Source organism: Megalops cyprinoides, chromosome 8 (assembly GCF_013368585.1).
Source record: "Megalops cyprinoides isolate fMegCyp1 chromosome 8, fMegCyp1.pri, whole genome shotgun sequence".
Taxonomy (NCBI): Eukaryota; Metazoa; Chordata; class Actinopteri; order Elopiformes; family Megalopidae; genus Megalops; species Megalops cyprinoides.
In genome coordinates, this window is record NC_050590.1 from 6,989,878 (window position 1) to 7,016,989 (window position 27,112).

A 27,112-nucleotide genomic window follows, 5' to 3' on the forward strand; every position below is an offset into this window, starting at 1 on the left:
AAGAACTGCGCTCGGCGAGGAAGTGTCCGCTATATGAGTGGGGGGGCCCACAACGCTGGCCCCGCCCCGGCTGCAGTCCGAGTAGAATCGAGGGAGTCTTTGAGGGGGGGGGGGGTCAAAGGTGGAGGAAGAGAAGGGGGAGGAGTCAGCATCCTCCATCCCTTGGCCTGCTGCGCTTCAGTCCTCCAGGTTCGAATCTAGTAGATCACTTCATACACCGTGGCCTTCTTGTCACCAGAGCCTGTGACGATGTACTTGTCGTCTGCCGAGATGTCACAGCTCAGGACGGACGAGGACTCCTTCGACTGCGGGGATGGAGAGAGAGAGAAATGAGACACAAGAACGGTTTGAGGTTGTGGTGGATCTCGCGCGGACAAAGCTGTGCCTTTTGGATTTGGATCGATTGGCTGCCTTCAAACTGCCTGCATGCATAAACGGATGACTGGAGATATACGGGGGGGGGGTCTGGGCAGAGGATGGAGAGACAGGGGTGATCCGACTGGCTGGAGGGTTCAAGTTTCTGTAATGTCAGCTGTCTCCGCCAAGACACTTTGCCTCACAGCTCATGTAGACAGTTATTTATTCAAGAGCTGGTGCGTCACAAGTATAAACAGTCATCCAGCTGGCACAGCTGAAGGGGGGGGGGGGGCGCTGTTAAGCACCTCCCACCCCAGGGCTGTTTATTTGACCAGCGCCATCAGAGGGTAAGCTACGCCTTGTCCGAGCAGTTGTCTTTGCGCCCTTATGCAACCAATCGCATGCGGAGCGCATTTCCGCAATGCCGCAAATTAGACGCATCGATTCACATACCTGGAAAATGCTGGCACCGTAGGGAGTCCTCCAGGCATTAAGCAGATTGTCCTTCCCGGTGCTCACAAACCATTTACCTTTATAAAGGAAACAGGGTACCATTCAACATCATAAAGTCAAGGCTGCCCTGAATAGCACAGCCATCTGCTGCACTTACAGCACTGCCCTCTGATAATTTTCTCAATATATGTAATAAAAGGACAAGGTGGCAGTAATATGACTCACACATATGTAATGGGGCAGCATTATGATGTGGCAGCAAGGAGCAGGACTCTTAACCAAAGGTTGCCAACATGACTTTCATGTGGGGCACTGCTACTGTACCCACTGGGCTTGGTCCTTAACCTAAATATCTGGCTGTATAAATGGATATATTCGTACTATGGAAGTCGCCCCGAATAAGAATGTCTGCTAAGTAACTGTAATATTACATCGGTCTAATTAAGCAGGGTGACTTACACAGTGCATCTAAAAAAATGGCATGAAAAGGTATATAAACACAGAGCTGCGATTGCAAGCGCATGTCTAGATTAATGTGTATGTGCGTAATATACACGACAGAGGGCCTATACCATTCCAAAACACCCTGAAGTAGACCACCACATATATAACTACACATTAAGCCTTACAATTAGACACGAGGGGAAGGGAAAGATCACGCATGTGGTCTTTACATAATGCTACACATTTCTCCTACACGGATGTGTTCCAGCAACTCACATTAAACAAAATCTACTAAAAATGACATAAGAAGCCACCCAACTCCCTAAAAGAGGACATGAGTTTCTCTTTGTATCCCCCGATCTGCCAGACGTGTCTCTTACCGCAGTAGGCGAATTTGAGTGACAGGACGCAGCTCTCGTGCAGGTGCAGCTGGTACTTGTCTGGCTTGGTGTGGTGCAGGACCTCCACATTGCTGCTCTCCATGCCCACGGCCAGCCACTCGCCCGTGGGACAGTACCCCAGAGAGAAGATCTGCACAGGAGAGACATTTACATTTACGTTTATTCATTTGCCAGATGCTTTCATCCAAAGCAACTTACAAGTGAGGCAGAGAATAACACAAGGAAAAAAAAAAAAACCATAAGGAGTCAACAATATTAGAAGCACTGTGTGACCAGGTTTCAATGCTTGGCCAGACAAGGTATAGGGTAACTGGGAGACACTGAACTGAGCCTCCTGGCACGCAGGGACTCCAAGGACAACCACACAGCCGTCACGAGTCTAGACGCACACCCCATGTACTACTGAATTGAGTGCAACTAGCTGCTCCTGTGGTGTACACCACTGTCTGTGAAAGCACGTTCACCCTGCGCGGGGCGCCGCTCACAGAACACACTTCCTGTAGTCTGACTCAAGGGAGACGGGTCATCCTGTACTTTTTAATGCTGGTGATCACACTTCCTGTAGTTTGAACACTGGGAAGTTACATTTCCTGCAGTTTCAACAGCCACGATTTGGAGATTAGGCAGAGTGTAGCTGAAGTGGGTTTGGCTGGTGAGCAGCAGCAAGGCTCAAAGAGTCAGGACAGGGTGCAGGTTTTGGATACACAGTAGGCGGGGTGGGGCGAGTTTAAGAGTTTGGGCTACCTGGGAGGTGAAGTCATGCTGCTGCAACTGCCGTCCCTCCCTCAGGTCCCAGGAACGCACGGTGTTGTCCAGCCCCCCAGTCCACAGCTTAGTGCCATCGTGAGAAATATCGATGCAGCTGGCGCCGTCCGTGTGGCCCTGGAATTGCCTTCAACGACACAAGCAAGCGCTGTTACAAGCAAGTCCCCCACAGTCCTCCTCTGTCACTCATTATCATAACGCCGCCCCTTCGCCTCTAGGCCTCACCCGTTCGTCCACCCACCTGACGAGGGTCTGGTTGTGCAGGTCCCACACGGCGATGTTGCCGTCGCTGCAGCAGGAGAAGCAGACTTTGGCGTCGGGGCTGATGGCGAGGGCGTAGCAGGCAGGAGCGGAGGAGGTCAGCTCCGCTTTGATGCGGGGCGTCTGCGAGGCCAGGTCCCAGATGGTCAGGGTGCTGGCCTCCCCTCCCACGATCAGCGTGCGGCCGTCCGGCAGGAGCTTGCAGGAGCGGATGTAGTTATCCCTGTTCTGTTAGGCAGAGAAGACAGTGGGTAAGGGGCAATAAACTGGAAGGGGGTGGGGGGGGAGGGTAGCAGTTTCATTACACAGCAGCAGGGAAACCCATTTGCTTCCTGCTCAACAGGAGGACCCTGCCCTGCGCTGTTCCTCACCTCGGTTTTGTCATCTGACACCCAACAGCAGAGGAGTGCAAATGACAGAGAGCTGTGTAATCTCAAACCTTAATCAAACCTCAACACTCTATAAACTTCCTCCTCTTTGGCTGAAAAGGAGACTGGGAGTGCAAAAAAAAAAAACATTTTCAATACATACTTACACCGACTACTTAACTACTTATGCTAAACGCACAGCGAGGCAGGGCTAGTTGAGTTTTCCGAAGGTGCCTTTTTGGCACAATTACGATAACAGGTTGTTTACTTCGCACTTAAAGAGCCGGGTATGACGCAGGGCGAGACTCAGATTAAGTGCATGTTGCAGCCCGTGGGCACCGGGCCTTACCAGGCAGTCCAGCTGAGACACGGGGCTCTTGCTGCCAGGCTGGCTGATGTCCCAGATCTTGACACAGCCCTTGCCCCCGGTGTAGACGTGGCGCGTGGGGTTGCTGATGGTGACGGCGCACACCACCTCGCCGTGGCTCAGAGTGTTGATCTGGCGGGCGTGGCGCGGGATCCCCGGGCCAATCAGGGCATCCGGGGGGAAGGGCACCGGTTGCATCTGGCCGTCGGCGCTGACGTGAAAGGAGTACGCCCTGCGTGGAAGAGCAGGTGGGGTCACGACTCAGCAAGCATGGCAACCCTCCACACCTTTTCAGATTATTCCCCACTTTCAATCAGGAGAAATGGCTTATGGCAGTATACTTGGCTGCACATGTCTAGTTGCACAAGTTAACTTCAGTTACAGCTTGAATAGTGTTGTGCTCACACTCACTGGTCTGGGAGCGTTGTTAGCCTGGTCTGACACTATTGCTCATTCAACCCGACTGGATACACTTATGTTGTATTGGGAAATGAATGTAATGTACTGTAATGTCATGTAATGTTTACAGTTTTCAGCCCAAGGACCCCTTTACATTCTCCTCCTCAGCTTTACCATCTACAATAATTTACCCTGGCCCCCAACTACCCCCCTACAACCCTCTGAAATAACCCTGGTTTATGTCGTCCATCAAAATTATTTAGTCCATTTAAGATACAGAACTGTGACAAATGGCTGGGTGGAGACAGGAGTGAGCTGTGTTGTTACAGATTTACTAAACCGCCTATAACGCACAGCTAAAGCAGACAGCTCAACCCAGTCTGTGATCTGGGTTCCTGGTTTGTGATCTAACGATGAGCCCACAGTCTAGCACCGCCAGATCCTGAGTATCGGGGGGCTGTACTTACGGTTTTCCGCCTGAGATGGACGTGAGGCTGGCTGGGAGGCCTGGAGCTCTCATGTGGGGGTGAGGATCAAACCCCGCCTGTAACAGGACAAAATATGAGCTGCAGCACCACACCACACCACACCACAACTACATCAGAAGTCTACAGTCAACTCCTGATAATAACTCATACACTTTTACCCTTAACCAGTGCATGCAAGTAAGAGGAGTAAGCAAAGACAGTGGGATAGAATGGGACCAGCTGCATACTATGCAATAATACAGAGTATGCAATTATCTGATATGCAATTATAGGGAGTCAACAGAACTATTGCACAGCTGTGACAAGCATCAATTACAAGTGAAATTAGAAGCTGGTGGATTACAAATGATACTACCTGTAATCACATCTCCTCTGGCACACACATATCCTTAGGGAGCAGTTTAACTCAGAGGTTTATTCAAATGAAAAAGCTTTGTTCAGACAGGGACATGAGGCATTTCTCCAGCTTTCCACTCAAGATGGATTCCTACTCTCCATTCTTTTCTCCAGTAATACCATCATTTTCTCTGATTTCTAAGGTTCAGAGTTGACTTTTAAACCTCAAATGGGTGGAACTGCACAGCAAGGAGTGTAACAAATTAGAAGGCAACACTGGCAGGCTGTATTGAAATAAGGAATTTAATGCAAAAGAGGTTCTGAGTCAGAGGCAAAAAAGATCGACTCACAGGCAGATGTAGACAGAGCAATAATGAGAAGAAAAACGAGGAGAGGAGAAGGGAAAGGAAAAGGAGACCAGAAGAATGGGAATGGGGGTGAGAGCGAGAGAGAGGGGCGGCTCACCATGGGGGCTCTCCCGTACGCTGCAGCGGCGGCGGCACTCATCTGGGGGGAGATGTGCAGGCCGGCGTACACGCCCGGGCTGGTCAGGGAGCCGTTCATCTCGTGGTGCCCCATCATGGCGAAAGGGGCGGCGTAGGAGCCTGCAATGGACAGGGGGGTCCGCAGAGCAGGAGCTACGGCGGGGGGGGGGAAGCAAACAGAGTCACCGTGTGGTCTGAAAAAACAAGCATTTTAAAGGAGAGGAGAGGTCTGCCACAGCCAAGGGTGTGTGTGTGTGTGTGTGTGTGTGTGTGCGCGCATGTATGAGTGTGTGCATGCTTTGGAGAAATTGTGTGCGTGTGTCTGTGTGTTTGGGTGAGTATGTGTGTGTGTCTATGTGTTGGAGTGACTATTTGTGTGTGTGCTTGTGCATGTGGGTACCTAGTGCCTCCATGCCAGGAGGCTTGCCCAGGATTGGCCGGAGCCCTGGGGTGGTGCTGGTGCCGGGAGTGGGGGCGTCATTACGTGGCGTGGGCGTGTTGGACTTCAGTCCTGGTGTGGTGGACTTGTCGTTCTGTATGTGAGACAGAAGAGAGTCAGAAAAAAAAAAAAAACAGCAAGGCCTAAATCCAGAGTGACAATCTGAGTGCAAGCTCAACGTAATCCAATCTAATTCTGACAGCTCATTATTGCTGTGGAGCTATAAACCTCTATTTATACCAAAACCCATCACAGCTACAAGGAAGATGGTGGCCTTTTTTTTATCCCCCCATTTCACTTTAATCTTTCCCCAAGCCAAAAGCCCGGACTAGTAAAGCACACTGATATATTAGCCGTGAGGATGTGACTGATCCTACTATAGGGGCGAACAGCAATATCCCTGACATACACTCATTTATTTACAGCTGGGGCCGGGAAGCGAATTGACATTTATTCCTAAGCCATAAAAAAGATTGAAGGAGCGGGTCAGTGGGTGCTCTTAATGCGCACATCCCCCTCGGCACTCAGCGCTAAGCTCCCCCCCCCCCACCCTGCGCCCCCCCTCCACAAATCCACCCTCATCTCATTGGCTCCCCACCCCCACTGCAGTGCGTACATGGACGTGCTCCTTGGTTTTGGAGGAGGGGGTGCTGCCGGAGGAGGCTACGGAGGCGGGGCTGTTGGGGGCGTCCTTCTTGACTGGGCGGGACTTGTCCAGGCCGTTCTCGGGCGGGGAGTGGGCGGGGCTGACACGAGGGGTGGCGGGATCCTGTGTGGTAAATAACAGGAAATGAGCCTGCGCATGCACACGCGCACGCACACGCGCACACACGCGTACACACACGCGCACACATGCGCACACACAGACACGAACAGGCTGCTCTGAGTGGCAAAACCAGCAGCTCCCATCATCCAAGGACACAGATGTTTCAGACGGGATTTCCCATCGGGAAAACAGATTTTAGCATCTTTCCATCCAGTGTCTAGTACTGTGGCTGTTGGACAACTTATAGATTTGAAATGCTCGTTTAAAGGGAGGGCCAAGCTTTGATCTGAGGTGTACAGAATTCTCCAACAAAGGACATACGCTCACTTGTTCAGCCCCGGGTGAAAACGATCAGGTAAGCATTTATGGCCACACAAACACTGGGATTGGACTTTATTTCCATTTAACTCGCTATAAATTTGAAAAGATTACTGAAAACAGAGATGCCGTTAAATGCGCCGACAAACACGAACTGCTGCCCTTACCTCGTTGGACACGTCCACCACCAGGTCATCACTTTTGTCCCCATCACTGTCCTGCGGATCAAAAGCAGAGGATCAGCGCAAAGCACTTTCCCTTTACGACCATGCCGAGCAGCTGAGCAGGAGAGCCGGGGCACACACTTACATATCGGCTCATGCTGTCCTTCTCCTCCAGTTTGCGTTTCTTGGAGTCCAGGCTGTAGTCGGAGGAGCTGCGGTGCTTCTCGTTGGCTGCACGCAGGCTGTCGGGCGGCGACACCGAGTTATTCTGGAACCACAAGAACACCAACACACATCTTGGGATTAGCAATCATCTTCTCAGCGTGACCCAAAGCAACAGGAACTGAGTCCAGAGACGGTGAGTGCGAGGCCAGCCTCAGAGACGGCATGAATCTGCCAACCAATTATTTAAAGACTCAGCTCATTAAGGTATTACTCATCCCAGGCCATTCCTATAAGGTTGGCGCGGCGTGAATAAGCCAAAAAGAAAAAAATTAAAATACTACCCTCTACCTTTTCCAAGTATAAGACAAAAAAAAGGTCTGCATTCACAGTCAACAGGTTAAAATATAATCGATTCATTTATTAATTTATAAGATTTCCAGACACACGGCTGCATGTCAATGTCATGATAAAACAGAGTTAAGCTGACAACCCTAGAGTTAGGAAAGGGTTGGGGTGGGGCAAGCAGAGGGGCTGATGGGAAATCTAAGGGTAGCTATGACAACGGAGCACAAACTGAGCCGGACAACACAGGAGCAGCTGAACAAACTGCCCCTGGCTGCACACTGACAGCGCTGGAGAGCAGCAGGGCCAAACCCAGCCAGAAACCCCACAGGACACCAGCATGGTCCACCTCTGAGCCACGCCCATCTTGAGCCAGCCTCAAAGGTCTGAACCTAATCCAATCAAGTTCTAGATAAGGGTTGAAGAAAAAAAAAAAAAAAAAAACACACGCACCCACACAAAAAACTAAGTTTAAAAAAAAAAAAAAAAAAAAGGAGAACCTTCACTGGCAGTGAACCAGCTAAAGGACAAGGGCTTGTTTTTTCAGGGCCCCCCCCCCCCCCACCTTCCACGACAATGAAAACAAACAGCCCGGGCTGGAGGGTAGCGGCGTGGTGCGCTTCAACAGTGACTCTTTCTCTGGAGTCAGTGAGGCTGAGCGAGCCGCCGGCTGCAGTGTCACCCCCCCCCAACCCCCCCAACCCCCCAGGCACCTCGCCAGCCTCTCTCATGGCCCTCAATGCACTTCCACACACAAAAGGGGGCAGCGAGAGGAGGGAGGGCACTCGCATGCAGCCAGCGCAGTGAGCCCAGCAGAGCGGCGCTGGCCGAGTGGCATTCCTGCTCTCTCTGGGCATGCTCAGCCAGACCGGCGCGCACAGACGCAGGCCCAGCGGCCCGGGATCAGCACCAAAACCAGCCTGACAGCTCCCGTTCGGCCCGCGTCCCTCCCGAGGAGGAAAGGGGGGGGTTCAAAAACGATGGGGAGGATCCAAAAAAACCCCAATAAGGATGTGGCCGGGCAGCATTCAGCGGGGCCTGCGGAAGTGTTTTCTGTTTTCTTGGACAAGGCACAAAGGGACTCAACTCTTCCTGACTCTTTAAGCCCCTCTGCGAGGTCCCTCATACGTACATGAATACTGCCATTGTGGACAGGAATTTGCGGTGCTTCCCCCCCAACCCCATCCCCCCCCCCCGCCCCCACCCTTGCACCCCCTCTTCTTCTCCTTCTTCTTCTTAACGGAACAAATAGAGATGAATTGCCTGGCAAAGGGGGGGGGGGGGGGGGGGGGCAGAGGGGGTCCGCTTCGGCGGCCTGACCTTTAAAGGCATGCTTAATGTGACTCAATAACCAAAGTGGCCGCGGCAGCTATCCAATGACCTGGGAACGACGGGCCGGCCTGACGGGAGGGGTGGGGTTTGGTTGGGAGCGGCAGACCTCGCTAATCACCGCCGGAGTTTTCTTTTCTTCAGACATGAGTGCACGCATTCACGGTGCCCCATTCAGATGAAACCCAATCTTACGGCCTCATCACCATCTATCAGGAAGATTTAAGCCAGTCTAATAAATGGCTTACAAGGCCAGGGGACGTAACAAAGACAACAATTCTGCATTTGTATTCATAAATATTTACTGGAAACAGAAGGGGGGGGCGGGGGGCAAAAGATAAAAGGGAGCGAGTGAGACAGAAGGGGGGGTGGTGGGAGAGATAAATCCTCTAAGAAGGAGAGTCAAAGTCTTTTTTAATTGTAATGAAATAATAGAACTGCTAATCCCTACCCTGTGATTTCAGTCATTTTCCACCTGGATTAGATGGCTCCATCTTATTTTCATAGACATCATTCCCAATTTATTATTTAATTCAAAACAGCTTAACAAACACTTATTGCATGTGTTCTACACTTCAGGGGTACCTTTGCGGTAAACTACACTTTCCACAGCTTCCCTCTGCTGACCTTTAAACAATGAGCAATATCCTGTGTTCTGGAATATTTTGCATTAAAAATACAAAGTAAATAAGTGGTGACTTTAAAAGGGGACCTGCTGTGTTTCTTGGAAACTTGGCTAAGTATGACATCACTTTCCGCAGTTGCCAGCTAATGTTACTGCTGCTCCTGTACAAAAAAAAAAAAAAGTGAAACACCAATTTCTTCAGCGCATCACACCCTAAAAAAGACTGTGCCTTCCTGATCGCAGCTACTGTTATTTACCCTGTTAATTTCTGACAGCCACCAGGACGGTCATACTAACAGCTGAGCCCTCCACTTGCAGCACATCTCAGCACTCTTTCTCAAGATTACGTATATCCTCAACAGTATGAGCACCATTTTTTTTTTTTTTTTAAACGGCACTCTAAACTGTAAGAGGTGAGATTTTCGCTACCTGTTTACTTACACATTTACACTAGAAAACAGAGTAGCTAGGAAACAGCCCCCCAGGGCAGCCTACACGTAGTCACTCACGCCACAGCGCTGCTGACAGAGGACCGACCACAAAGCTGACATCAGGCCCACAGCAAGGTCTGTATCTCCACCAGGCTTAGCTGGTTTACTCCTCCTGGAAGCAGCAGTGTGAACTGGGGAATGCCACTGCTTTCACACAGTGAGAATACCGACTCTCCAATCATTTGCATAAAGCTTAATATTTAACAAACCTACTATAACAGCTAAAAGTAACATAACAGAGGAGGGAAGGAATACGATATACTTGCTAGATACTCAGTAACCAACAAATATAATAACATTAACAGAACATACGTCTTGTTAGTCAACAGGTTATGATGCCTTTGCACCAACTCTGGCTGTGAGGGATTGTACTAGCAGGCTGAATACCTGAAAAGCTGTTGCAAACAAGCCTGTTAGCAAGCTATGTACAGAGAGAGATCCACATAAGTAATATCTAGCTATCAACAAAGCATATTATATAGAGACTAACCAAAGTTCATACCAAAAATCCAAGTCATTAGCTTGTGAGAAAGCCATTTGTAAAAAGTGAGATATTAGTGCTAAAGTACAAAATGGTAACTATTTTACCCTTAATTCTGCCAAGAATATTAATCCCTACCCTAACACTGACGAAATTATTGATCCAGTACAATTACCAATGTTCATGTAAACTAGCTAGCTACCTGCTGGCAAATATGTGATGTCACACTAAACAAAGCAAATCCTGCTATTCATCCATTTTGACCGATAAGGCCTTTTTCTATACTACTACTACTACTTCACCTCAAACATTCTCACCCATAATATACTGCTCATAGATCAATGTACCCACAGATAAGATGTGAAAAAATTATATAATTTACCTCTGTAGTTACCCTTGCAACATGAATTCTACTTAGGTCCTTCTTTAAGTTTGTCCAAAGTGCTGTTATCGTTGTCACCAATGATCTCAAGCAAGCACACACACTGAGAGCCAATATAGGTATATCTCCAACTCACCGTGCTCGACTCACGCTCTTTTACCAATGGAATCGCCAGCGGTGAGTGAAAAGATGATTGGCCAAGAAGGGAAAAAAAGAGAAAAATAAGTTAGTACACATATCAAAATGTTCTGAGACAAAACAGCAATGATGTGCTTTAGGTGCATGTTCACATGACAGCCACAGCCCTGTGAGGAATCTGCATTAGGTCTGAACTCTAACACTGCTTCAATACCATGGTAGCTTTCATATTCCCCACCCAGCCACATTGTGAAAATGATTAGCCGGGGCAGTTTTTAGCAGCAGTAACGCACTGTCAGCTCCTCACCTCTGTGCTCCAGCTCATGGTGGTTCTTCTCGTCCTTGACTGGAAGGTGGGCCTGGCTGCCCAGGGCGCCCAGGGCCAGGAGACCGGATCCGGAGCCTGTCACCGGGGGCATGCCGGGGGGCTGCAGGCCCGAAGGGTGGGGGGGCAGCTGGACGGGGGGGCCGTGAGCCGCGTGAGAGAGGTGCTGAGCCTGGAGCTGCTGCTGCTGTGGACAAACATACCACAAGTGGGTCGGCGGGAAATAGCAGAGAGACGCCAGACACTAAACACAACTTGATTAGTTAACTCCCTTTCGCGCAGTACAGGGAAGGGGGGGGGGGGGGGGGGTTGCGCGCGCGGGGGGCTGCATTAGCACCTTCACACATCTATTACTGTCAGGGTCACAGAGAGTACCCTCACATGCCTACTTTCCATACACGTTAGGGCTTGTTTTTTGCCTTGAGCTGGTGTGGGTGGAAAAAAAAAAAAAAAAAAAACCCTCAGAACTAATGATCCACTACTGGCATAATCCCTAACACTTCTGTTTCTAATGATACATGACACTGTTTTAAAAAAAAAAAAAAAAAGCAGGAGGAATTTTCATCTCTAAACATATGCTCGCTTAGAAGCGCAACACTGACTAGTTGCAAATGGAGCCAAGTTTAGAAGCCGGGGACCGAGGACGCCGGCCAAGAGTGACAGTAAGGTCAAGCAGAGGTCAAAGCCAGCCAGCGGCGCCCAGTGGCAGTGCGGTCAACACCGCAGGACCTCGGTGACTTCATATCGCATTATTTCACACAAAGAACAGGGGAGGGGAAAAAAAAAAAAAGGACTGACACTTCAGAATGTACAAAACTCCAAAGGCAGCCATCCATCCCAATTACGGCGGCGCAGCAGAGAACCGGGGCAGGGTGCTGGTACTGGCTCAGGCTGAGCGGACTGCTTTTTGTTAAGTCTCTCAGCCAAACAACACTTGCTCTCTTTAAACGTTTTGTTTCTTTTGTTTTTTTTTTTCCTCCTTTTTTTTTTCCTTTTTCATAAAGCTAGGTCTTTTTTTGTCACTCCCTCAGCATTCGGTCTGGTGAATTCGCAGCACATGAGTCATCAAAACAAAACCACACTTTTAACACCCAAGAAGCCAAACCAGCAGCTGCGTGTGGCTGTTAGCAGGCAGTGATGGACACACACACACACACACACACACACACACACACAGTTGCACTCCTTGGCATGCACTCAGCTGTCCCATATCCACATCAATATTTGAAAGACTCTGGGAAATGGACGGGAGTTAAAAGGCACTCAGCATGCAAGCAAACGGTTTAAAGCAAGGTTAAATAATGCTTAGCAGAACCACCAATAAGGACCTACACAATTTATTACCATCCTCAAGCCCGCTAAATTATTCAGATACTATCATTGTATGTGCTCTCCCTGTCTTGCGGCCCCAAGTGCAATCTTTGTCCATTTAGGGTTGTTTAGAGAATGTACATAACATTATTTTAGGCCTCTGTGAGCTTGTAGCAAGTTATATAGATACAATCATGGAGAGGTTACATTATCAGTGAGATAGGAATTGCTTGGGTCTGACAAAACATCTGTTGTGAAAGCTCATTTCGTAAAGAGGTAAACGGCCGTCTTCTCATGTAGAACTGGCAAAACGTTCCGAAATATTGTATGCACCTCAAAGCTGAAGCAGTGAATTTATAATGAAAACAATTAAAAAAAAAAAAAACCCCTCAGAGCTAACCCTAACCGTTTTAAATGTAGCTGTGCTGGTGTCAGGGAATAGCCAGTCACTGTAGTGAGGGGTGGGGCAAATCAAGAAAACATCCAAGTGATTCACCAGGGATGAACACTATGTTCAGACAGTCTAATGAGGGAGTCAGTGGGTGATATCGTCGAGGAGCCTCATTAAAGGGCCAGAACTGAGGAGAAGGGCAAAATAAATGAATAAAGGAGGCTTCATTTTAATCTAGCATCCCTGGATGGAGACCTTTTTTTCTCGTCACGCTTATCCGTTTCATCAGCTCAAAGGTCTCTGAAGCCCGGGCTACTCTGCCAGCGAAGCAGCAATTAAAATGCAACTGACAAAAAAAAAAAAAAAAAATTAAACTGAGCTTTATTGGCTCCCACCTATAGGTGAGGTCCACAGCAGCATCTCTACAGGTCAGGTCCAGTTACTGCAGCCTCGGTAGCACCTCTTATTTCACACCCACACTCAAGCACAAACACTCTGCATGCCTCCAAGCAACAGGGAGGAGCCACAACTTCCAAAGGCCCACACATTCAGACACTGACCATCAGGGCTGGGTAGACAGCTTGCTGCTGGTGCTGCTGCTGCTGCTGCTGCTGGGGGGGGTGGGTCAGGAGAAAGTCTGGGTAAGAGGTCAGCTGTTTTTAACCCAATCTATTAGCTATGAAGAGACCAAACGCACCGTCAGCATACTCGGATGGTCCAGGAGATCATGCACCGGTCAGCACGGATTAGCTCTTCAAAGGACTCAACTGAAGAAGAAGGACCCACAGGGGTCGTCTCTTGCACTGCCTTTCAGCAAACAGTGTAGTTTCCTTCCTCGCAGCTTGTGGCTGTTGAAGAGCTTTACTTGTTGCTGGTGGATTGGGGATTTCAGAACTGCTAGGTACCTAACCTGAGTAGCTTAAATAAAGCTTCCCTGCCCTGCCAATTGATCACTTAAAAAAAATGTGCACCAGGTACGCCGCGCTTTCCCGGTGTACTCGCACACAGAGCAAGACTCCTGGCAGAGGTGCGAAGGCAGCACACAAAGGCACCCCGAGACCTGTAATCACAGTTGTTTCACAGCAGAAAAACTCAAAAACAAACAGCTGCCCTAGATGCATCGCATTAGCGGACCTCAGGTCCATCAATAAGAGATGCGCCAGGCTGCGGCGTGTCGTCGTGCCCCCCTGTCCCAGTGTGGAGTGCACCCACCCCCCCCCTCAATATTCATGAGAACTTTGGCACATTTGCGCAACTCGATCTGAACGAATTGCTAATGCTCATGTTTTCAAAAAATACTAATGTCTCCTCCACGGGAGCGGGAGCAACACTGACTGTGACGCCAGAAGATGCTTTAACGTTTATTTCACCCCGCCGGGGCGGCGTGAAACAGTGAGTTTTATGCCGTGCCAGGGACTACGGCTCTCAACGCCGCTGCCTCAGTCTGGATGTTTATTACCTTCCCCATAGAAAAACAATATGGCACCTATCTAAACAGCGGAGGGGAAACAGTACAAATCTGAATCTGAAAGTCAAACATAATAATATGCAAGGTGATCTCAGACAAACACACACAGACAGAAATGCTTATATTTGGATATATATGTATGTGTGTGTATGTATGTATATGATATGCATACATATACACACATGCATATATATGTATTCAGACACAAACACACATATATATATATATACATAGTGGCTGGTGTGCTTGTGTGCATTATGTGATACATTACCACACATATTACCAGATATATCACCACTCCATACAATTCTATTTACCCAGGAGAGCCATTTCCACGGGGTTTTATCTTGTAAATTATAGACTAACTAACGGCAACCTGCGGCGGTTCACTTGAAGCCATGCCCGGCTGCATTGGGAGGCAGCTGAGGTGGATGGCTTAATAAGTGCGCACCTACTGCACTTTGTTTTGTTGGTTCAAGGAGAGAATCATTAACACCAGGAGCTCTGCTGCAGTCAGTCAGTCATTACAAAGGCCACACATCTCCTCCATCTCTAAGGCCCAGAGCCCGACGGCAGAGCTTCTCTCACCCCCCCTCCCTTCCTCCCTCTGAATACAGCAGGCTTCTGATTAACAGTGAATCTTTAATGAATCCCCTGCCCCCACGGCCTCATTCACAGGGGGAGCGCATAGAGACTGATCTTCTGCCATCTCTCTCTCCTACAGAGAAAGCTTGATTTTACTCTGAGGCTGTGTGTGTGTGTATGTGTGTGTGTGTGTGTGTGTGTGTGTGTGTGTGTGTGTGTGTGTGTGTATGTGTGTGTGTGTGTGTGTGTGTGTGTGTGTGTGTGTGTGTGTGAGCGTGATAGAGAGGGTAGAGCTGCTCGGATGAGTGCCTGGGCTTTTCTGCTAGTGTGGCCAGGGGGCGTTGAGGTCGAGAGAGGGGGCGGTGAGGTCGGGGTGTGTGTGTGTGTGTGTGTGTGTGTGCGGTGTGTGTGTGTGTGCAGTGTGTGTGTGTGTGCGGTGTGTGTGTGTGTGCGAGCGTGCAGGGGGCCTCGCCAAGCTGCTCTGCTGAATGGCCGTCTGCTTAATGACAGGCCTGGCCGACAGTTGCATTCAGCCGGATTCGAGGAAGCAATTATGTAGAAAATGGGGGTCACAGTCCCGGCTCATTTGCCTTAATTGAATTCCAATATCTGCCTCCAGCTGCCCTGACCCAACTCTCTGGCTTCCTAACGACCGCTTCAAGGAGGCTAATCAAAGCAGGGTCAGTCTACTCCTCTGACGCACTCCACTCCACGCCGCCCGCTCTCTCTTTCAAGGAGCAGAGAATAAAGATCAGTTTCCTGCAGGTGGAGACTGTAATCGTTCCGGGTGCTGAAGTTCAGCGGGGCGCGATTTGGGGGACCGAGAGAGGGACAGGGTGTGGCCTGGGCGCGCGTTTCGGTGCCTCTTTTGGAGACTTGGCTGTGTGATGATGCGTAGAGGACGCCGCCTGGCTTTTTACTTCCCTCAGCAATGCAGGCCATCAGAACACATCTCTCATTCCTTATCCAATTAGAGCAACACAGCCTGTGAGTTTGATAAAGAGGCTTCCAACGGGATAATACTCTTAAAGGGCACCTCAGGCTGTACTCCAAGAAATTATGTGCACTGTGCGCGAGTAACGTGCCTTGTTATTCAACACGTAAAAGCAAACTGAGCTTGAAATTAATTCGTTACGTTTTCTGAGAAAGATTACATTATTAATTGGCTATTAGAAATATGAATCCAGGGAGAGTGTTCAGCTGGATGTAGCAAGCAATCACTACCAGAATACTCCTTACAGGGATGGCTTTGTGAATGCTGGTACGTCCAACTGAACCTTGACCATGGATTGGCTCTCACAGAAACAGCAAAAGTGCCTTGCATGATGCGATAATTCCCAAAACGCTAGTAGCTGCAGACCCCTGAGCTGACCAGCACTGTTCCGGAGAGCCACAGTACACGCAATGGCAATGGGCACCTGAATGATTACAGCCCAAATCAAATCAACAGTGACACCTCTCAACACCCACGTGAGAGGTAAATGTAAATGTAACACAATGAGAAGGCAACGTCACGTTGTGAATTAAACAACGGCGACAACAAATAAACTTAAAAACTCATGCACAACCATTAACGACGGGGGGGCAAACGTGCAGCGGGCGGGAGCCGAGGGCTCAGCAGTAGACTGTGACACACGCACTCAGAGCCGAGGCGGAGCCACCTTTCCCATGAGACCTTGCCGCTCCCTCCTGTCCCCTCCCCTCTCCTCACTACGTGGGCCCTGTTGACCCCCCCCACCTCTCCCTTTTTCGTGCAGGTTTGCCCCCCGGTCATGGTCAAATGAAGGAATAAGAGGGGTATACACACGGTGAGGGGCAGATTGGGAAGTCCACGTACCCCGATGATGGCATTCAGCTCGGTCATTGTCACCTGTTTAGCACGCTCAACAGCCTGTGCTACCTGCTGTTGGTGCTGCAACAGAAAGACAGACGGCGCTCGTAAAACTGGGCCTACACCTTGCTTACACCACGTCCCAACAGGAAACTAAAGCTACCATTAAGACATGTGATTACACACACACACACACACACACACACACACACACACATACAGGTTAGTCCTGCACGCCTAATCTAAACTGTATGCCTATCACGTAATGGTAATGAAGTTATTAAAAAAAAAAAAACTCACCTCTTGTGACAGAAAAGGCATGATCTGAGCTAGAATCGCATTGAGACGTTTTGCGATCTCCGTCTGAAAAAGCAGAGAGAGGCAAGCCATTAATTCACACCATTCCCGTTATGTTTAAAACACTACCACCACCAAAAAGGAAAAAAAAAAAAACACTAATTCAGCTAATTGTTGCTGCAATTAGAAATGCTCAACTCAACAGATGTAAATCCCATGGTATGCGCAGATGAAATATTTAAAGGAATTAAAACATGACCCAGGAGGAGCAGCAGGCTGCAGCTTTCACGGGTAGCACTTTATTGGCCCCCGCTTTGAGTGCAACACGACCTGACACCGCAGCCGCCTCTCCCAGCTGCCCAGCTCTCTGCCCACCCCAAACCCGACCTCTGACTGCCAGGCCCGTCCAATCACAGCCCGAGGTTCCGAACAGCCCAAACATTCCGCTGTCGGGGCATGCCTGCCAAGTCCACCCGGACCACAAACAGAGCGCGGAGGAAATCTTGCATAAACTTGGCCGTCCGCACTGCAACCCCCCCTCCCCCCCCCCAATCCCTTACCCCGGGAGGATTATTTGACTGAGATTTTTGAACTCAGCTAATATGCTTTTGTCATGGAGAGGGGAAGCCATGGTAATACTTCAAAGTTACCACTCTCTGATTTCACATTGCTGGCGTGAGACTGGAAGACCTCCAATATTTATAATGCCTTTATTATTGACACAGAGCATGAACAACGCCGAGTAATGTGCTACTAGAGGGCCCTGTTCAGGTACTGCAGTCATCAGTAAAATGATGGAGCCAACCCTGCCTGCACACACAAGCTGTCTCTGCCCATTTCAATCACGGCTCAAAGATCGGTTTAAACCAGACCGAAATAAGACCAAAGTTCTCGCTCTGTGAACGTTACTGTAACGTTCCGGGAGGACAGAGCGGCCGGTGGGACGGGTCAGAGGGCTGAGAGGGCATGAGAGGCCTCTTTCTCCTGCTGCGGCCCTCCACAGGCACAGTGACAGTGGGGCTCCAGAGACAGGACAAGCTCTTCATTCTGAGTGTGAAGCCTCTGACAAGAGCTGACCTGCCAGGCAAGTCCCTACCCCAACCCCCCCCCCCCCCCCCCCCTCGCCTCCACCCCCCAGGCCTACTCCCCCACCCAGCTCCTTCAGCCTTCATTCCTTGACCGCCCCCCCCCCCCCCCCCCCCCCCCTCCACCACCACCCTCTCTGCGTTGCCACAGCAACCGCAGCAGCCCCTGCTCTGATCTCGCTCTGATCATTATGTAAATTGTCCCTCCGCTTGGCCGTAACAGGCTGTAAAACCAGATCACGTGCACAAAGAGGCAGGTCATTAAATTGAATTTTCAGGCTGTCGATCAGATCAGCTCCGCAAATTAATGGTGGATAAAAAGGGGGCGGCTGGGGGAGGGGGGGGGGGGGGGGGGGGGGTTAGGGGGGAGTTGTGCATCTCAGTCACTGATCCCAGACCAGGGAAACGCGCACTGACGCACAGGCAGCCTGCACCTCCCACCTCATTCAGGGACAGCAGAACAAATCGCACGTCTGTGTTTAATTCAGACTGGAGGGAAAAATAAAAACCCTCAAGCAAAAAAAAAAAAAAAAAAAAAACAAAAAAGAGAAAAAAAAAAAAAACTGTTGTAGCTACATCATCCTCTGGAATATGTGACGCACAGTTCAGCCCAGGACCTTGGTAAAGCACAAAAACATCACTGCAATCCGGTTGATGTTTTATATTTTAACAGCAAACACAGTGTTCTTTCTGGATCAGCAGGTCGTGTATAATCTACTGCGGGAACGGCAGGTGCGTGTGTGCGGCTAAGACTGTGCTGCTTCACAGGCACTGGGCAGGCAGGTGTGAGGGCCACCATATCCTGCAGAGCAACGGCACCTGTTTCACACCCCTTCCGACTGACCCCAGATCAGTCACATCACACCAGGCCGTCAGTAAGCTAAAGGACACTCCCTGAGGAAATGCACAGAGTGCAGCAAGAAAACATCACTTCCTCCCCCACCACCCCACCACCCCACCACCCCACCACCCTCCACTGAAAATGTCACCTGTTTATTTTTATCCGTTTAATTCAAAGGGGGCCAGAAAAAAAACACCCTTCTATCACAGCCTCTTTAAAAGCGACAAGACAGTGTGATTCACAAGGAAACCTTGGCAGCATCCCTCTGAAATGAATACACAACTAGGTCATTGCAATAGGACTATCAGCCAATGACAGCAGGTCAAAGCCCTGCTGTTAGGACATTCCAAATTCCTGGCGAGAGCAGTCCCTGTACTGCAATCTCTTTGGCAAACACCAAAACAAAATAAAAAAAAAAAACCCAGCACACTTAGGTACGAGTCAAAATTGCGGTCAAATACCCTTGTGCATTTAGACCAAACGCACCAAGGAGAGGACATGTTCGGCTGGACAGAATGGGTTAGAAGAACACCTCAAAAGCAAGAGTGTGTATTTGAGGGGAAACTTCCACAGCAGAGGACCTTCTCTTTGCTTCAGAGACATTATTTAATAAAAAAAAAAATACTTTACAAAAAGTGGGTGTGGTGTGGAGACCCATCTAATAAGACAAATATTAAGAGCTTCTCAATGCCGGTGGGTCTTGCAGCAAGCTTTTAGGGAAGCTCTAGGACATAAAAATAGGATATTGTCCCTTTAAGCCCATGAAAGCAGAACCCTTGAGCGGCAAGCTTTGCGCTCTGCAACACAATTACAGGTACTCTGAGCTGTCTAGCACCGTTTCAAGAGCTCTCTTAGGCCAGCCTGTCAATGGCACATTGAAAGCTATTTGCCTGTTGCAATCGGCATTAGCGAAGTGGAGTGAGACACTGATGAGTATTAAATTTGCAGGAAAACAACTGGTGATTGTAGTGGTGTGCTCTGTCGCTCCCAGCCACAAACAATACCAGTCCCGGGTGCTGCGGAGGAGTGTCAGGGGCTTCCGCTTCTACTGGGGCGGAGAGAGAAGCACAGCAACGCACACACACACATGCATGTACATGCACAATGCACATACACACATGCACGCACGCTCGCACACACACAGACACACATATACATAAGCGCAAACACACACACGCACACAGATGAGGAAATAAAACACTACCCATTTAGAAATGAGTGTGAAGCCTGTGTGTCCTAACATAATCATAATTAGCACTCCCACACCAGTGACTTCCACTCCACTGAGCTCCACCCCCCCCCCAATGTGCATCAAATCCAGGCCAAACTGTTTATTGATGTCTGAATTTACCTCCACATCGATCTGCTCAAAGCAGGGCCAGGACTTGGCTCTTAATTGACAGGGGCAGACAGAGAGCACTGATGTCCAGATGCTGGTGTAATTTGAGTCACAGGCAAAGAGAGGAGATTCACCTCCTCCCCGCACAAGGGAGTCAGCATGAGAGTGAGACCGGACAGGCCTTAGCAGTGAGTGAGCCTATTACACACAAACTGTCTCAGCTATCTAACACTATCACACGGATCCCATTTAACCAGCTATGTTACAGGCCGGGATTCAGTATTTCCTTAAACTATCCCTGACTGCATATTCTGCTCCGCCTCGCATTCCACTGAATCAGCCAACTAAACACCCAGCGGGGCGGTTGTGTACACGGTTTTTCGACCCGGTCGGCGGGCACGCTCGTGTGCTCCGGCAGCCATTCCAGGCCGACCGTGATAAGGAGGGCACGTTTCCCAGCCGCTAGTCATCGTCTCTGTCCCGTTTCCTGAAACGCCGCTGTGTGCTCACCCCACAGACCGAGTCCGTTTGCTTTGGCTCAGAGACAAGCCGACCATCATCACCTTGGCAAACAATTCCTGGAATCCTGTATAAATTATTCATCTGAACAAGCTCACAAGCCCCCCCCCCCCCGCCCCTCCACCACCCCTCCCCCCCTCCTCCTCTCTCCCTCCTGCACTTGAAGCAGCCCACCTCTTTGCGCCAGACTTCCCTCAATAAAGCAGCTGCCCTCTGCGAGCTGCCGCAGCTCATTACAGACTAGCAGGGGGAAACGAGCGAATATGACGGCCCGGACAAAGGGCTCCGCCGCCGCCGCCCCCCCTCGACAGCGCCCCGCGTACCTGGGCGCGCCTGGCCGTAGCCGCAGGCAGCCTCTCTCTCTCTCTCTCTCCGCGGCACTCGGAGCTGCGCAGCAGGAGCCCCCGCCAGCAGCAGCGCCAGCGTAATGAGCTGCAATAATTAAAATCACTTATTGACACCGGGCTACGACAGTTACTTCCCCGTTCCCACATAATAAGATGGCTGTCAAAGCAAATCACCCAGGGCCGTGATATCAGCCAACCTGGAGACTTCTGAGGCTCTCCGGCTTCCTCTCTCCCCGCGCGAGCGAGGAAGCCTAGTTACGGGAGCCCACGCGACACGTCTGCGCGAGACAGTGGCGAAGAGGGACCGTGTCATTCCCTCGCTACAGGAAACATCCTCCAAGCAAAGGAAATAACATGTTTGCACGCATCCCATAATCCAACTCCAGCCTCGCCCCGTCCGCCGCCCTCTGCCGCCCCTCCCTCTCCTACCTAGCCGATGGGGAAGAGAGCTGAGGCCTGTCTGTTTACCCCGGCGCTGATGTCATCACAAACAGGCCGCTCTGCAGGGAAGGGCCGCCGTTTGAATTATTCAAGTGCCTCAGTCAACTCCATCGGGCTATTGATGAAAAGGCGCACACTAAAACAGGTCAGTCGATTAAGCTGTTTACACTGGGTCCGTTCGCCTTCCACCCCCCCCCCCCCAAACCCCCGCCCCCCACACACACCCACTCCGACCCCTCTCCCTCCATCCTTCCCTTCTCTGCTGGAGATAAGTGCCTGACAGAACCTTTCAAAGGACTCGGCGTGGCGAGAGACATCTGGCTCTATGACAGACGCTGACACTGACGAATCGCCCAGGCTGTTCCAATTCGCCGTCTCCGTGCCGACGTCGTTAACCTTGCCGGGGCGCGAGGCGAGAGATGCTCATAAAGCCCCCTTTTTCAAGAACCAGGTTCGCCGCGCCCGCGATTGATCATCTCTCCGCGCTAATTGCACGGCGGGAACTTTCCCCCACCGCGCCGAGGGAGACACGGCAGATCAGCAGCTACAGCCGGACTCGAGCACAGCTCGGACGTCCGCAGCTCGGCCTGGCTCAGGTCCCGCAATGCCGGCCAGTTCCTTTTAAGGACGCCACCCTGAGAGTTGAAACTACTTCAGCGTCTGCCATTCACACCAATTACTCTTGTTCTACCCTTGATTAATGCTTACGCCTCAAAGCGGCTCAGCTAAGCAGGTCTTCAGACTGCTCTCCCTTCAGCACTTTAAGTCACAGGGCCGATCCTGCCAAAGTCTCGACTTTAATCTTATCAAAAGCGGCCCCGTCGCCCTGCCTCCACGGCTGTTGGCCTGTCAGCGTTTTCAGAGCCATCGGGGCCAACGGCGCCGTGCAGCTCCTGTGAGGCCGCGCTGCGGGTAAACAATGGCTCTCGGCTCACTTTACCTTACACTCTGACAGACAGGGGGCGCGGCACAGCTCAGACACTGATGTGACCCCCCGGCTTGAACCTTTGGCCCATCCTGTCCCCTACGGCCCTTCATGTCCCCGTCAGCTGGCAGCATGTAACCCGCCAACGCTGGCCTTGCTGCAGATCCCCAGACAGACCCACGGCGAAACACAGACAGGCGTTGGTTTTCCTGGGAGCCCTTACCTGCTTGTGCATTTCGATGTTCAGCCCGTAAGACATTTCGTAATACTGAAACAAAGGAGAAGAAAGATTAAGATGTTTTGCGCTGTCACTAAAAAAAAAAAAAAAAGAGAAAAACACAAAGCCTGAGAGGCTCATCCAGATAATGCCAAATTTATACAGGTGTCTTCATAATACGAATTCAATTTGTCCGACTCTGCCAAACACAGCTGCTAGAAAGCCAACATTCTGCATAAAATTTTAATATTAGCATCACCCTGTATGATCAAAGGCTCAGCATGACAAACCAAAAGGCAGGACATTTAAACACTTCTTTTTAATGGGGGAATCATCACTACAAGCTCACTGGAAAAAAATGAGGTCATATATCAAGAGCTTGACAACTAGCACTAGTCTTTTCTATGGCAACGCACTGTCCCTTTCTGTAGAAATCTGTGTGTCAAAGATATCCTACTTCTGAACAGCAGAGGAACTAACTGGACTGGCAAGTTACTGATTAACACATCAAATCCTTCTCTGTTCAAAGGGTGAGGCCATCTGTGCTCTGCCCAACTCTCATTCTTTGTTCTTGACTTTTTAGACAAGTCTGTCCTGAGGTGAAATCTGTGTCCTCGGAGACTGTGGGTAAAAGGACAAGTCCCCAACTGACTTGCAGGGAGAACCGGTCTTTTTTTTTTTTTAAGAGGCCAATGCACTGATGGCTTTCAAACAAGAGTGCCTTAAATCTCAGATCAGCGCAACACATCCATATAATATGTAACCCTATACTATCAGCGGAGTGCTGTCTGTGAGTTTCTACACTGTGGTTATCTGAGCTCGCCCTTCTCTGACTGACAAAACTTTCTGCAGAAAAATAATGTTTAACAAAAGCCAGTGTGCCACTGGATAAAGTCACCCTTTGTATATATATATATATATATATATATATATATATATATATATATATATATATATATATATATATATATATATATATATATATATATATATAAGATGAAAGGAAACAACATTCCAATAAGGTAACTAGTTGCATCACCTAAAAGGGAAATTATATTTCTTTTCCATTGACTTACATTGCATAACCTCAAACAATTCATGTTTAATTATAGTTTTATCCCCTTTTGATCTGACAAGTTGATACTGAAGTCTGAACAACCAATTTCACAGCATTTGCTTGCTTAACAAATCTTGACGAAACGCAACAATGGACAAAACATTCGACTGCGTTCAGTTCTACTGTCCTGGTGCATTTCCACCACCACCCACCCCTCAGAATTTATTAACCATTCACACGTCCGACAGCAATGCATCCTGGGAAACAAAAAAAATGCTCCTCATAATCAAATTAACACACAATGAGGACGACTGCAGTCATTAAGCCCTGGGAGAGGAGGTCCACAGGAACCCCAACGCCACAGGGCTAACTGCAATCTGCCAGGCTTAATATCACTAGACACTTGGCGTCTGTGTGACTTCGCAGCCCGATCCGCACCACACAGGTAAATGCCAAACATTACGTTAACTTGCACACGTTCCAACCCCCACCTGCGAATGCGAAAATTGGAGCAAATAACTGCTGCTGGGCAAATGGTAATCTTACCATAACATAGTGACGCTGCATCTCCGTCTTCTCGTTGGCCAGTTTGTCATACTCCACCTTAAGACTAAAATAGGAACGGAGGTGTCAATTTTCAGCATCGCCATTTCTATAATAAACCACCTCACACTCTTGGTTGCTCGGGTGCGGTTCTGCCGTGGACGACAGCCTTCAGTTTTTAAACACAGTTTAAGCACCGAGCATCAAATGCCCTGCACCGACACACTCTGGAGTTCGTATAATTAACTACGACTGATGTAGCATAGCACTGTTTAAGAAATACCCATGTTCCACTCCCATGGCAAATCCATCATCTAAAACGATCAAGCGACTTTACTCAGCAGAAGTAATGAAATGAGCAGCCCTTTTCCGCGTCCACACTGTCCACCACTTTACACAACATCTGAAACAGAGTCACTGACTGCATTTCAGTTTGATTCAATTTTCAGTTACAGTTCTGCCTCGTGCACACGCGTTATCACATTAAAGAGTTAGCTCGAGCACAACCTCAAAGTTCCCTCTTCCACATATTATTAAACTGATTACCTGTGATACTGGGCTTGCAGGAACTGAAATTCGTCTTTGATCCTGTCGCAAGACTCTGCAACGGTGAATTTGAACCCGGGTTGCCCGGGCTGGTGTGGTGCCTGAAAAAACAGTGGTGACGTCAGCTATAAGTGATCGGAAAAGATTGAAGTTTGGAAAAAAAATAAACAAATAACAGATTGCCTGTAAAAGAAAGATACCAATGCATTTTACTCAAGTCTCCGATATTTCGAGTCATGCCGACGTGGGCCGTCCGACCAACTGTTCCAGCAGAGTGGTATCGACGCGTTTGCTGCGGTTTAGGTTCGAGAGAAACTGGCTGACGATCCCTTGAGTAGAGCCCTGCCTGGCGGACAGCTTATTACGAGGAGAATAACTACCTCCGCAAAACAGTGCACCCGTTGACAGAGGTAGGTCAGCGCGTGCTAAACTGCAGTGGCTGACTGTAAAACCCAAAACCCTCACATAATTTGGAGTCGTTAAAGAAATGTTACCGCGTTTGCCTTCAAATATTAAAATGTAGTTTACATACTTCTGCACACTAGTGCAAACTACCGTCAAAATCGGATTCTAAATCGTAAGATAACCAGCCAGCCAACCAGCTAGCTAATGGGGAAAGGGGCCGCGTCTTAATGAAGTCTGAGGATAACAAGGTTATTATAATCTTGTTTATTTAGCTAAGCATATTTCTGAGTTCGGCGGGGACACGAGCCCCTGTGAAGACTGCGCTGTTCTCGCGTTGACTGGCCAGCCAAGACACCTCACAACGCCTTTGGCGTTTGGGATAAAAATGTCTAACAAACAAGTCGGAATAAATACGACAACTAAATACAAATGATACTGTTTTATTGTGACGAAAACGTACTGCTGACAAGCAGGCTGCCCAGTTAGCGAAGTGCTGGCTATCTAACAAGCTAAATGTTAAATACATTCAGATGGAGCAACAAACTTGACTGAATGCAAGATGCGCAACTTACCGGATGCCGGCCTTGTGGATACATCTTGAGTGTATCCTTTTTTAATTGGAAATCCACGGAATCTAGCTATATTTCAGTAATCCGAGTAGAACAGGGATGACTGCCCGACACTCCTCCCAGCACACACAGGCGCTCGGACACAAAGCCCAGTCCTCAGGGACAGGGAACACTCCGACAGCCCTCGGCTCTTTCGGTACTTGCGTGTGTAAGCTCTTTATCCTCTTCAGTCGCAAACAAACAAAACAAAGGGGAAAAAAAACACAAAACAGAAAATTAGCAAGGTAGCCACAGCCAGGTCTCCATAACTACTTCCTCGCTAACGCACAAGTATCTAGGTGACCACAGCTTTATGTTAGATCACTCGTTAGACACTGTGTTGAGCCAAAGAGGAATAACTAAACTATTTATTAAATAGGTCCAATGATGTGTGAATTCTGTCGTGCTCTTCAGCTAACGTTACTTTTCGCACTAATAACGTGGTGCTGATTGGTCTGCACGCAAACAATTGCAAGCCGGGAAGCGATGCTTTTTAGCTAGTTTGTTAACGCCACTACGACAGGGCAGGTTTCCCAGCAAGTAGATAGTAGCAGCAATCAGTATCTAACTAGTTTGATGGCATTTATCAAGATGACCAAAATGCAGTAAAGTAACTCGCGAGAAATACTATTTTCCGGTGTTTATTTGTTTTTGTGTTTTTTCGTATCTGTCCCGTTGTTCAGAACATAAAGCACGGTCGATAGCCATATCACATGAGCTAGGCTGTCGAGAACAGACGGTGAAATCTCGTCTGTTAACCTCACTTTTAGCAAAAGCAAGCCAGAGAGGTAGTTAGCCAGCGTGAGAGCTGGCGAGATACCTGGAGTGGGACTGCGTCTCCCTAGGAATCAGCTCCTGTCCACCACGATAATGAATAGACCAATATTCTCCTCCCCACCGCTGTGTCTTCAAAATGTGCCGTTCATGACCAGACGACGATGACGGTCTTGCCCGGTACACACATCTCCTGACCCGGACAATTTTTTTGGAGACTCGAGTGATCACGGTCGACTGACACAGGCAGAAAAGATTGAGAGTGTCTATCCGAGTTATAAGGTCAGAAACCAAGCGATTGAGACGTTTCTTGTACAAAAACAAACAAACTCCTAAGGTTTGCCCGTCTTGGCTCAGCCAAAATATCTGGTCAATCCCCCAAATGAGTCCGAAACAGTTACTATCAAAGTTCGACAAGGTTAAAAATCGTTTAAAAGTTTTTGACGTTGTATTTCGCTAGCTAACCGTGTCCGTTTCTCCCTTTCCCCGTCGC

General features: G+C 49.2%; 1 protein-coding gene across 3 annotated transcripts; it reads right to left on the minus strand.

Annotated features, from left to right (window-relative positions):
* LOC118781733 (transducin-like enhancer protein 3-B) lies at positions 1 to 27,112 on the minus strand. Of its 3 annotated transcripts, none has more exons than XM_036534753.1 (21): positions 26,666 to 27,112; positions 25,810 to 26,030; positions 24,833 to 24,933; positions 24,290 to 24,353; positions 22,693 to 22,737; positions 16,976 to 17,038; positions 16,682 to 16,756; positions 11,072 to 11,276; positions 10,763 to 10,779; positions 6,957 to 7,079; positions 6,815 to 6,865; positions 6,180 to 6,332; positions 5,525 to 5,657; positions 5,105 to 5,277; positions 4,283 to 4,359; positions 3,399 to 3,648; positions 2,662 to 2,909; positions 2,400 to 2,547; positions 1,635 to 1,785; positions 811 to 887; positions 1 to 305 (listed from the first exon to the last, which is right to left on the minus strand). In XM_036534753.1, exons 2-21 carry the CDS (start codon positions 25,831 to 25,833, stop codon positions 198 to 200), a joined length of 2,286 nt encoding a protein of 761 aa, XP_036390646.1. In that variant the 5' UTR covers positions 25,834 to 26,030; positions 26,666 to 27,112; the 3' UTR covers positions 1 to 197. The 3 variants fall into 3 exon arrangements, with proteins under 3 accessions (XP_036390646.1, XP_036390645.1, XP_036390644.1); XM_036534752.1 differs by having other exon boundaries at positions 11,072 to 11,273; positions 16,652 to 16,756; XM_036534751.1 differs by having other exon boundaries at positions 16,652 to 16,756.

Bases quoted from the DNA above. Each gene is read 5' to 3' on its own strand.
- LOC118781733 (XM_036534751.1), bottom strand. From the start codon at position 25,833: ATGTATCCACAAGGCCGGCATCCG. The intron at 2,548-2,661 runs GTGGGTGGACGA...GTGTCGTTGAAG, and splicing joins CACAACCAGACCCTCGTCAG to GCAATTCCAGGGCCACACGG. The intron at 306-810 runs GTATGTGAATCG...CCATCCCCGCAG, and splicing joins ACGGTGCCAGCATTTTCCAG to TCGAAGGAGTCCTCGTCCGT.